Here is a 13,216-nt window from a genome sequence, read left to right as displayed (position 1 = left end):
CCTCACAATAAAGAGATGCTGTTTGGGAATTAAGTGGTTTATTCATGGGGGTTATCATTCCAGCATTCCAAGTCCATTCCTTGTATTGTTCCTTTCACACACATGCATCCTTCTACCGTCTCCCTAAATGTACTTGAAAAGTTTCAACCTGCCTCTGTTTTCACTACACTCACGATTTGAGGGAAGAAAAAAATCATTACTATAGTATATACTACAGTTTTCTTCTTACTACAATATTTATACTATAGTTAACTGTAAATACCATAGAATTCACTGTAGTGCTTTTGCACAAAACACTACAGTGAATACTACAGTAAAGTCGGCAAAATACTTCAGTGAATACTATAATATTTATACCATAGTATAGACAAAGACAGAACAGCGTGTTTAGAAACTATGCGGTATAGATGCAGTAAAGAGGTCAATGGAACTCGACCAAAACAATGGAAATGCCATGTAAACGTGTAGTGGGAAGATGCCATGGAGGAAAGCCTGAATCTCCTCATTGCCCCCAGCAAAATTAGCCTACATTTAGTCTATTGTTTATACATGTATGTGTATTTCACACTATATTGAGGTAAAAATTGGAGTATCATTTTTGTATGGACGTCAACCCCAATATATGTTCATATTATCGTCGTCAATCAACTGCATTACAGTTCAAAACAACTTTGACTACCAGCATGGATTTCTGTATTCTAGCTATGATACCAGCTTATACTTATGGGAGTTAGCATTTAGCAGTCACTTCTTCTAAACCTGAACAGGGACAACTTCTAATTACATACAGTACATATTACATTTACATTACATTTAAGTCATTTAGCAGACGCTCTTATCCAGAGCGACTTACAAATTGGTGCTTTCACCTTATGACATCCAGTGGAACAGCCACTTTACAATAGTGCATCTAGGTCTTTTAAGGGGGGTGAGAAGGATTACTTTATCCTATCCTAGGTATTCCTTAAAGAGGTGGGGTTTCAGGTGTCTCCGGAAGGTGGTGATTGACTCCGCTGTCCTGGCGTCGTGAGGGAGTTTGTTCCACCATTGGGGGCCAGAGCAGCGAACAGTTTTGACTGGGCTGAGCGAGAACTGTACTTCCTCAGTGGTAGGGAGGCGAGCAGGCCAGAGGTGGATGAACGCAGTGCCCTTGTTTGGGTGTAGGGCCTGATCAGAGCCTGGAGGTACTGAGGTGCCGTTCCCCTCACAGCTCCGTAGGCAAGCACCATGGTCTTGTAGCGGATGCGAGCTTCAACTGGAAGCCAGTGGAGAGAGCGGAGGAGCGGGGTGACGTGAGAGAACTTGGGAAGGTTGAACACCAGACGGGCTGCGGCGTTCTGGATGAGTTGTAGGGGTTTAATGGCACAGGCAGGGAGCCCAGCCAACAGCGAGTTGCAGTAATCCAGACGGGAGATGACAAGTGCCTGGATTAGGACCTGCGCCGCTTCCTGTGTGAGGCAGGGTCGTACTCTGCGGATGTTGTAGAGCATGAACCTACAGGAACGGGCCACCGCCTTGATGTTAGTTGAGAACGACATATATTTGGCAGATGTTATTGCGGGTGTAGCGAAATGCTTCTGGGTCTCTTACAATGCATCAATCATGACGGATTTGATGAATATCCACTTTAAAAAAAAAAAAAAAAAACGTGTTTAACTTGCCCCAATCCAGCTTCCTTCTATTCCTCACGGTCTGCGTTCCATTGACCTCCTAACACCATCTATACTACAGTATTTTCTCATGTGGGAGACCACATACCTTCATAGAGGAAGTTAATGAAAGACCATTGGATATTAAACCATTATTCCCAACCATGCTTTGTCTTTGAGAGAAAAATACAATTTTCTTGAGTTCCTGTGAAGATTCCAGTCACAAACAGCAGGTAACTTGGTCTGCAACCTGGTCGTTCAAACAGCATGGTAAAAACAAATACTATTTTTTTTCTATATTTAGATTGTCTTTCTTTCTGGAGGATGTCATTGATCAGTCAACCCAAGTCAGAATTAGGAATGGACCGTGGAAATGAAATGACCATGTGAGAAAATTAGATAAATCTGTTTAACCCCTCATGTGACAGATAGAGAGACAGTCATCCCACTTGATAAAAATGGATCTCTTTTGTGTGACTGAATATCAACCATGACAGTTGGTCTCCCAAAAGATTGTTCAGCAAAGCCGAGAATGTAGAAGTTGGAACCTGTCAGGTTTCTCCTATCATAATGTATACAACAGTGATAATTGAAGACATATCTATAACCATGCTCAAGAGTATAGAAATATATTTAGAATGATGTTTTAAACTCAGCAGAGCTGTGCATTAAGACAGAGGTTTACTTGACTAATGCAAGGCACTACACAGTCAGATGCAGGTCCTCATCCCCTTCTCTGCTCTGGCTTCACACATCTGAAGGAGATGGATCCCCAGCCGTCTCTCCACCACACAAAGACTTCCACTTGGTTTGGATGAAGATGCAGGGAACAATGAGAAGCAATCATTCTCAGAGTGAATGGACTCTGGGGACTGGGGACCATGTGTTCAATAATATGTATGTCAGGTTGGGACTGTTTGCACAGATGTAATAGAAACGTCCACACAAGCCATGGAGATTTCAGGCTGTCCCCACTCTGTGTTGTGCTTTCTACTGTATATCACTGGAAAGACTCATAAAAACAGAAGTGATTTGTTTTGTTCAGGTATCGTGTACGTGAGTGAACCCATCAGTATCAGTTCACCCTTTGTTTCAGCTCCTCCTTGGCTGTCCTGTGCTCCCCAGAAGTCAGCTCCTCCTTGGCTGTCCTGTGCTCCCCAGCAGTCAGCTCCTCCTTGGCTGTCCTGTGCCCCCCAGCAGTCAGCTCCTCCTTGGCTGTCCTGTGCCCCCCAGCAGTCAGCTCCTCCTTGGCTGTCCTGTGCCCCCCAGCAGTCAGCTCCTCCTTGGCTGTCCTGTGCCCCCCAGCAGTCAGCTCCTCCTTGGCTGTCCTGTGCCCCCCCAGCAGTCAGCTCCTGTAATCAGCAGTACCAGGAGGACATAAAGCAGACAGGGTCAGGGTGCATTGACCGCCCTGCTTGTTCACCCTGACAGATCTGCATGTTGGGCCGACAGTGTGCCACAGTTCCTTGTTTGAATAGAGCCCCATGGTTCTGCCTGCTGGGAGATAAGTCTATCAGGGCAGCTCAGGAGGGTTGGCTTCGACAACAGACAAGAAGTTTGTCCAGGGGGGAATGTTAGATTTGAGCTCACCACCCAGCTGTACCTTCTATTAGATTGTCTAGAAAGTAAGCTGCCGTAAGGCCCACAAGCTGTGATGTGGTTCAGTTTAAGTGATGTGCAGATTGGCCATGGACCTCAGGATGACCCAACCTACCTACACATCCAACTGGTTTATGTTTACTCAGAACTGCATAATAACACAATGGCCCCTGCATGCCCAGACCTGCTCCACCACCTCCACCTGACCTGACTCTTCCTTAACACCTGCCTCTGGGCTGCTCATGTTCAGGGTGACGATTACAAAAACATTAGACTTCCACAGACAGACCAAGTTGCACCATGGTTATTAGTCCAGTGGGTCTGGCCATCTTATAAAGCTTCGACAAGCTCAGACATGCCTGAGGGAAATATCTACTTTTTTCTGTTATGAAAGACAAAGAGGTTATCTTCATTATAACATGGGGCAAGAGAAGCGCACACACACACACACGCACACACACACACACACACACACACACACACACACACACACACACACACACACACACACACACACACACACACACACACACACACACACACACACACACACACACACACACACACACACACACACACACACACACACACACACACACACACACACACACACACACACACACACACACACACACACACACACACACACACACACACACACACACACACACACACACACACACACACACACACACACACACACACACACAATTATTTTTTTATCCTGGAAGAACTTCGCCACCATGAGTGAAATTGAATGAGCGCTGCTACAATACCTCGTCACACTCTATCGCTAATGGATCCTCTGGAAATGGAATTTGGATTTGTTGGGAAAGCCTGATAAATAAACAACTCCTGGAGGGATCTGAAAGCAACGTTTCATCTTGCAGAGATGGAAGTGTGTTCATCTGCCCTGCTGAGTGAAGTGCTTTGTTTTGTACCATCCATTTCAGAATGCACTGAGGGACCGGGGCTTAGGCAGGCTGGTCCTCATAAGACGAACTTTCAGTGGTGTATGGTGAGAGGGTGTAGGTAGGGGATAGAGATAGGACAGTTCATTCCTGGTAGAGTAGAAGAGTTGTAAATGTACTTGTCCTATCTGTCTGTCTACTACATACATTAACATTAGATAATACAGTATAGTTAAGCAATAAGGCATGAGGGGGTGTGGTATATGGCCAATATACCACGGCTAAGGGCTGTTCTTATGCGTGACATAAGTGGAGTGTCTGGATACAGCCCTTAGCTGTGGTATATTGGCCATATACCACAACCCCCCCGAGTTGCCTTATTGCTATTATAAACTGGTTATCAACATAATTAGAGCAGTGGTACCTGTGGTATACGGCCTGATATACCAGCGCTGTCAGCCAATCAGCATTCAGGGCTCGAACCACCCAGTTTATAATGAGATGTATACAACGGGTGGGTCTAATCCTGAATGCTGATTGGTAAAAACCTATTTCAGCTGGTGTCTATTCCACAAGTTAACACCTATTTACTTTGTTCCATCTTTTTCCTATCCCTAGGAAGATCATAGAAACTACATCACAAAAGCATTTATTTTTAAGTCCACTGTCTTTATTTAATTAATGCATTATTTACAGCCTTTTAATTAATCATTCAATAATTAATCACCCCATTCATCACATGCACGTTTAGATAAACTTACTGCCAAAGAAATGACCATCTATGCTGAAAAAGTTATTCAGTATTTTCATATTTTAACTGTATTACTTGAATCATACATAAAACATCATGTACATAACATACCCTTACAACCATGGCTATACTAATGTTAGGTAATCCCGAGCCTTTTTAGAATATCTACTAATGGAAAGAATATTAAAAAATCATCATAAAGTTTTACAGTTGAAGACTTTCAGAGCATAATTGGACAGCCGGTTGGACAGCCAGAAAACTGTCATGGCACAACTCTCTCTAGCATTATGTCTGATCTGATTGCCCACAAAATACTGATTCTGAAATTATATTATATTAATATGTGAAGAGTTCCAAAACACTATATACACACATTTTTCATTATTGCTTATACATTTACATTTAAGTCATTTAGCAGACGCTCTTATCCAGAGCGACTATCCTTCATGTGTGTGTGTAAAATATCAAATTTCCACTTGTCTAATGTCCATTGCTCATGTTTCTTGGCCCAAGCAAGTTGGTTCTTATTGGTGTCCTTTAGTAGTGGTTTCAGCAATTCGTGCATGAAGGCCTGATTCACACAGTCTCCTCTGAACAGTTGATGTTGAGATGTGTCTGTTACTTGAACTCTGTGAAGCATTTATTTGGGCTGCAATTTCTGAGGCTGGTAATTCTAATGAACTTATCCTCTGCAGCAGAGGTAACTCTAGGTCTTCCATTCCTGTGGTGGTCCTCATGCGAGCAAGTTCTTGACATTTTCCAGATTGACTGATCTTCATGTCTTAAAGTAATGATGGACTGTCGTTTCTCTTTGCTTATTTGAGCTGTTCTTGTCATAATATGGACTTGGTCTTTTATCAAATAGGGCTATCTTCTGTATACCACCCTTACCACAACACAACTGATTGGCTCAAATGCATTAAGAAGGAAAGAAATTCCACAAATGAACTTTTAAGAAGGCACGCCTGTTAATTGAAATGCATTCCAGGTGACTACCTCATGAAGCTGGTTGAGAGAATGCCAAGAGTGTGCAAATCTGTCATCAAGGCAAAGGGTGGCTATTTGAAGAATTTAAAATGTAAAATATATTTTGATTAGTTTAACACTTTTTTGGTTACTACATGATTCCATATGTGTTATTTCACAGTTTTGATGTCTTAACTATTATTCTACAGTGTAGACAATAGTAAAAAATAAAGAAAAACCTTTGAATGAGTAGGTGTTCTAAAACTTTTGACTGGTGTATAGATTTTAGTGTATAGATTTTTGGAATGAAGTTGTTGCTAATTAGGATAGATTTATTAGTTCTATAACAGACATTCAATGCTACGTTAAAAACAGCATGTTTATTTCATAGATGCAAACAATCAAAAAGCAAATAGAAAATGCACATAAAATATTTAAAAAATCAAAAATCAATTAACGTATGTTTTTCTGAATGAATCCATGATGCTAATGTAGCAAAACAGTAGTCTATAGGTCCTCTGGCCTCCTGCTGGACTGCTTGTTCAGTATTGGGGCTGGTGCTGGGTGAGGGTGTCACATATAAGACTCTGCTGTCCCCCATGGCTGCATCTCAGTGAAGAAGCCTTCACAGAAGCTGAGACTATGGTCCAGGGTGATAGGCACTGCCTGCACCTCCTCTTTCAGCTCCTCCCAGGGGTGCCTCTGCTGCTCATCAGGGAACAGTGTCGGCTCCTCAAAGTGCTGTGGGTGGACCCCCAAAGGGAGCGGCTGCTGCAGCCCAGTCAGATTGAGGTGCTGCTGGATCTCCTCCATGCTGTAGCAGCCCATGGTGGTCACCTCCATGTACCTGCAGGCCTGCTGGTGGTCCCGGTCAGCCCCTCCACTGCACCACCTCCCCAGGTGCCAGGCCCGGCCCTGATCCTGCTGGGAGAGCTCCACCTTACAGCCCAGGGAGTTCAGAGCTAAGTTCATGTCTAGATCCTGAAAGTTATTGCTGCTCCCATTCAGAACATCGTCAAACACCATGGCCCAGTCTAGTTCACCCTTCAGTGCCTCTGGTTCCATGAGATCCGGTGTCAACAGTGGTGACTTATGGACTGTCTCCCACTTTGTGCCACTAAGTTTGCATCTGTTCCCAGCACCTGCTCCTCTGTGGGACACTGTGTAGTGGGCCTGTTGAAAATGCTGGTGGTACTCCTGGGTTTTCCGGTTACGGGATGATCCTTGGGTTTTGCTGTGTCTCTGGGTGTTGAAATGGATGGCTGACATCCGCTTGCGCTTGAAGACTCCATTGACAAACATGTCCGCGTACTGAGGGTCAATCTGCCAGAATCCCCCTTTTCCTGGTTCATTCTTCTGCCTGGGAACCTTCATGAAGCACTTGTTGAGTGACAGGTTATGACGGATAGAGTTCTGAGGAGAGAATAGAATGTAGTTCATGAAATGACGAGCTAACTGATAGTATTCTTACTAAAGGTTCTCTGTCATTTGTTGCTGGATCGTCATAATGTTACACCTAACCATGTGCATATATAAATCATTGGTTATAACATGTCAAATGTGCATTGTTAGGACAAGGTAATAACAATTTAAGTTCATTATACTCCTTCATTATACTCCTTCATTATACTCCTTCATTATATAGTTCCCATCACAGAGATTCCAAGAAAATCAAACAACGTCAATCATTTAAAACGTGTCTAATAAAACGACACATTTTTGAATGGTCAGCGAGAGTTGCGCCTGTTCCTGTCCGATGATTTCTACTCATCTTCCACTTATTTCCCCCCCAAAAAATCAAACAAGAAATAACCCACGGTTACGTCAATGATGAACAAATATAACCACGATAGGCCTAAGATCTTATTTTCCATACAACATCAAAATAAATACTGTATCTCTGAGGGATTAGTTGCATGCAATCGCCCACCCGTCTCTCTCCCCCCTGTGTTGTGTACCTCTCTCAGGTTTGATCAATAATGTAGAAGGCAGTCTGAGTCACTAACCTGCCAGCTGGTCTCAGCGTGTCTGTAGTAGCAGAAGTTCTCTGTGATCCAGTTATAGATAGCAGACAGTGTGATCTTGTTCTTCTTGCCTGCCTGCATGGCTCTGCAGATCAGTGTGGCGTAGGAGTAGGGAGGCTTCACCTCGTGGTTGGTCTTGAAGTCTACCTCCTCCAGGGACTTGGCTGGCACAGTGATCTGGTGGTGGTTGGTCACTGTCGGGTGAAGTGAGTAGTAACTAGTCCTGTTGGCTGAGGCACTGGAGGTGATGGGGCTGCCTGCACTCTGAGGCATCCCGGAGGCTGCAGTGTCCCCAGCAGGTGGACTGGAAGGGGAGTCAGAGCCCTGAGGGTGCAGGTGGCTGGGCTGAGGCAGGTGGTACGGCTGGCAAGTGGAGCCCGGTAGGCTTTCTAGACTCGCACTGACTATGGTGAAGTCCTGGAGCCATTGGAGGCTGGTGAGACTGTCATCCAGGTGCACTGAACCATTCTCATTGTCTTGGTCTTCTGGGTGAAGCTTCATACATTTCTCCTTGAATCTGGTGGCAATCTCCTGACTTGGTAGTACTGGCATTGTAAAGTGACCCTGCTAATAAATTCCCACAAAAGATTGCTGTATTACATTTCTTGCTGGCTGTCATTCCTGTGAATCCTTTACATATTGGTGTGATCACACTCAGCTGACTTTAAATTTACAATGTGAAATATTGCATTATAAACTCATAAAAATAAAAGAACAGTGGCCATTCATTCATAAAGAAGTATTAACAAAAGCAGTACAATTACCTTGGTCTTGGTGTACTCCGCAGTACAACTTGAGTGATCAGCTCCACTGTTCTCATATGGTACCCAAACCTCTTACACGTTATTGCGATGTCTGTACAGACGGCTTTGTGAGGAACTGCTATCTAAACATGTAAACCCAAGACTTCATTTGCAAAAGTAGCCTTCATTCAGATCCTGTCGATGTGTGATAATAATCCCACAACGGCGGAGAAACAGATCCGAACATACTGAGGGAAAGACAGAAAAGACCGCCTTGAGTTTTAATAGCCCTGAACAAATTGCAGGTCGCTGATTGGCTCCGTGATTTACAGGTTTCACCTTTGTTTCTACGGCTCAAATCAGTGAAAACAGAATGTAATTGCACTTAATATTCTACGTAATATTTTTTACCTAATTAATCAGAAATAAATTGGCTTCTGACTGTCATTGAATACGTTGTGCATTTATGAATTGTAAGAAGGATGAGTTTTGATTTAAAAACGAAAGTGCCGTTTTGTTACTAAGGCTCTTCTGTAGGCTATTGGACAGCTAATGATACATATTATTTAAACGGTATCCTGAATAATTGCAGATAATGAATACATCCTTAGTTAATTGTAAAAACAGCCACCTTTGGAGTTAAATGTTTTACAACTGTGATGTGACTTTACCTACACATGGTCGATATTTGAATTGACTTTTGATTAATTCCTCGTTTTATAGACATTGAATGCATAAATGTTACAGTTAATGAGATTGTGTGTAGTAGACATTGCGAACATACTGGCTCTGTGATGAAATTGGGTAATTCTGGTTTTGACATGATGTATTAGCGACATCTACTGGTTATTGTCGATGTTAGGTTCTCGTATTTTCTATACCCATTATTTAATCAGTAGGTATACCCAGCTGACAGGGAAACTATGATTCCGTTAAAATGAATATGATCATTGTAGAAAACTCCATCACAGTCACTCTTTCTCTGATCCTGGAAGTCTGGGACACAGGCTCACAAACTCTGTCTTTCTAACTCAGGGTGTAATGGGTCAGCGGTCAAACGACCTCCACTCAACACTGTCAAACGCTCCCTGAAACACTTCAGCGAGCAGGCCTTTCTAATCGACCTGGCCCGGGTATCCTGGAAGGATATTGATCTCATCCCGTCAGTAGAGGATGCCTGGTTATTTTTTTTAAATGCCTTCCTAATCATCTTAAATAAACATGCCCCATTCAAGAAATTTAGAACCAGGAACAGATATAGCCCTTGGTTCTCTCCAGACCTGACTGCCCTTAACCAACACAAAAACATCCTATGGCGTTCTGCATTAGCATCGAACAGCCCCGTGATATTCAACTTTTCAGGGAAGCTAGAAACCAATATACACAGGCAGTTAGAAAAGCCAAGGCTAGCTTTTTCAAGCAGAAATTTGCTTCCTGCAACACAAACTCAAAAAAGTTCTGGGACACTGTAAAGTCCATGGAGAATAAGAACACCTCCTCCCAGCTGCCCACTGCACTGAAGATAGGAAACACTGTCAGCACCGATAAATCCACTATAATTGAGAATTTCAATAAGCATTTTTCTACGGCTGGCCATGCTTTCCACCTGGCTACCCCTACCCCGGTCAACAGCACTGCACCCCCACAGCATCTCACCCAAGCCTTCCCCATTTCTTCTTCTCCCAAATCCAGTCAGCTGTTGTTCTGAAAGAGCTGCAAAATCTGGACCCCTACAAATCAGTCGGGCTAGACCATCTGGACCCTTTCTTTCTAAAATGATCTGCCGAAATTGTTGCCACCCCTATTACTAGCCTGTTCAACCTCTCTTCCTTGTCGTCTGAGATTCCCAAAGATTGGAAAGCAGCTGCGGTCATCCCCCTCTTCAAAGGGGACACACTCTTGACCCAAACTTCTATAGGCCTATATCTATCCTACCCTGCCTTGCTAAGGTCTTCGAAAGCCAAGTCAACAAACAGATTACCGACCATTTCGAATCCCACCATACCTTCTCCGCTATGCAATCGGGTTTCAGAGCTGGTCATGGGTGCACCTCAGCCACGCTCAAGGTCCTAAACTATATCTTAACCGCCATCGATAAGAAACAATACTGTGCAACCGTATTCATTGACCTGGCTAAGGCTTTTGACTCTGTCAATCTCCACATACTCATCGGCAGACTCGACAGCCTTGGTTTCTCAAATGATTGCCTCGCCTGGTTCACCAACTACTTCTCTGATAGAGTTCAGTGTGTCAAATCGGAGGGGCTGTTGTCCGGGCTTCTGGCAGTCTCTATGGGGGTGCCACAGGGTTCAATTCTTGGACCGACTCTCTTCTCTGTATACATCAATGATGTCGCTTGCTGCTGGTGAGTCTCTGATCCACCTCTACGCAGACGACACCATTCTGTATACTTCTGGCCCTTCTTTGAACACTGTGTTAACAAACCTCCAGACAAGCTTCAATGCCATAAAACACTCCTTCCTTGGCCTCCAAATGCTCTTAAATGTTAGTAAAACTAAATGCATGCTTTTCAACCGATCGCTGCCCGCACCCGCCCGCCCGACTAGCATCACTACACTGGATGGTTCTGACTTAGAATATGTGGACAACTACAAATACCTAGGTGTCTGGTTAGAATGTAACCTCTCCTTCCAGACTCACATTAAGCATCTCCAATCCCAAATGAAATCTAGAATTGGCTTCCTATTTCGCAAGCAAGACTCCTTCACCCATGCTGATAAACATACCCTCGTAAAACGGACTATCCTACCGATCCTTGCCTTCGGCGATGTCATTTACAAAATAGCTACCAACACTCTACTCAGCAAATTATATGTAGTCTATCACAGTGCCATCCATTTTGTCACCAAAGCCCCATATACTACCCACCACTGCGACCTGTATGCTCTCGTTGGCTGGACCTCGCTTCATATTTGTCGCCAAACCCACTGGCTCCAGGTCATCTATAAGTCTTTGCTAGGTAAAGCCCCGCCTTATCTCAGCTCACTGGTCACCATAGCAACACCCACCCGTAGCACGTGCTAAAGCAGGTATATTTCACTGGTCATCCCCAAAGCCAACACTTCCTTTGGTCGCCTTTCCTTACAATTCTCTGCAGCACATGACTGGAACGAATTGGAAAAATAACTGAAGCTGGAGACATATCTCCCTCACTAACTTTAAGCATCAGCTGTCAGAGCAGCTTACCGATCACTGCACCTGTACACGGCCCTTCTGTAAATAGCCCACCCAACTACCTCATTCCCCAAATGTTTTATTTTTGCTCTTTTGCACCCCAGTATCTCTACTTGCACATGCTAAATTGCACAATGCTACTTGCACAATGCTAAATTGTAATTATTTCGCCACTATGGCCTATTTATTGCCTTACCTTCCTAATCTTACTACATTTGCACACACTGTATATAGAAGTTTCTATTGTGGGTTTTTTCTATTGTGTTATTGACTGTACGTTTGTTTATCCCATGTTTAACTCTGTATGGTTGTTTTTGTCGCACTGCTTTGCTTTATCTTGGCCAGGTCGCAGTTGTAAATGAGAACTTGTTCTCAACCTGCCTACCTGGTTAAATAAAGGTGAAATATAAAAAATTAAATACGATTTTTTGAATAATAGTGAAGACATAAAACCTAAGACATAACACATATGGAATAATGTAGTAACCAAAAAAGTGTTAAATAAATCCAAATATATTTTACCTTTTGCCTTGATGACAGCTTTGCAAACGCTTGGTATTCTCTCAACCAGCTTCATGAGGTGGTCATCTGGAATGCATTTCAATTAACAGGTGTGCCTTCTTAAAAGTTCATTTGTGGAATTTCTTTCCTTTTTAATGTTATTGAACCAATCAGTTTTGTTGTGACAAGGTAGGATTGGTATACAGAATATAGCCCTATTTGGTAAAAGACCAAGTCCATATTAAAGCAAGAACAGCTCAAATAAGCAAAGAAAAACAACAGTCCATCATTACTCTAAGACATAAAGGTCAGTCCATGCGGAACATTTCAAGAACTTTGAATGTTTCTTCAAGTGCAGTCACAAAAACCATCAAGCGATATGATGAAACTTGCTCTCATGAGGACCGCCACAGGAAAGGAAGACCCAGAGGTACCACTGCTACAGAGGATAAGTTCATTAGAGTTACCAGCCTTATAAATTGCAGCATAAAGAAATGCTTTTTATATTTAACTAGGCAGTAAACTAAGTCAGTAAATAACAAATTCTTATTTACAATGACAGTGGGTTAACTGCCTTGATCAAGAGCAGAATGACAGATTTTTACCTTGTCAGCTCAGGGATTCGATCCAGCAACCTTTAAGTTACTTGCCCAACACGCTAACCACTAGGCTACCTGCCGCTTCACAGAGTTCAAGTAACAGAAACATCTCAACATCAACTGTTCAGAGGAGACTGCGTGAATCAGGCCTTTGTGGCCGAATTGCTGCAAAGTGCAAAGAAGCCCCCACTAAAGCACACCAATAAGAAGAGACTTGCTTGGACCAAGAGACACGAGCAATGGACGTTAGATCGGTGGAAATCTGTCCTTTGGTCTCA

At 43.3% G+C, this 13,216-nt stretch overlaps 1 protein-coding gene across 1 annotated transcript; it reads right to left on the bottom strand.

Annotated features, from left to right (window-relative positions):
* Nucleotides 1–4,818: 4,818 nt before the first annotated feature.
* Nucleotides 4,819–9,907, bottom strand: LOC115109881 (forkhead box protein J1-B-like). The gene is made up of 3 exons (XM_029635128.2): nucleotides 8,665–9,907; nucleotides 7,883–8,467; nucleotides 4,819–7,289 (listed from the first exon to the last, which is right to left on the bottom strand). The coding sequence occupies exons 2-3, from the start codon at nucleotides 8,450–8,452 to the stop codon at nucleotides 6,450–6,452; spliced, it is 1,410 nt and encodes a 469-aa protein (XP_029490988.1). The 5' UTR covers nucleotides 8,453–8,467; nucleotides 8,665–9,907; the 3' UTR covers nucleotides 4,819–6,449.
* Nucleotides 9,908–13,216: the final 3,309 nt, after the last annotated feature.

Source organism: Oncorhynchus nerka, linkage group LG26 (genome assembly GCF_034236695.1).
Source record: "Oncorhynchus nerka isolate Pitt River linkage group LG26, Oner_Uvic_2.0, whole genome shotgun sequence".
NCBI classification, from domain to species: Eukaryota; Metazoa; Chordata; class Actinopteri; order Salmoniformes; family Salmonidae; genus Oncorhynchus; species Oncorhynchus nerka.
This window is presented reverse-complemented; position numbering and strand designations above follow the sequence as displayed.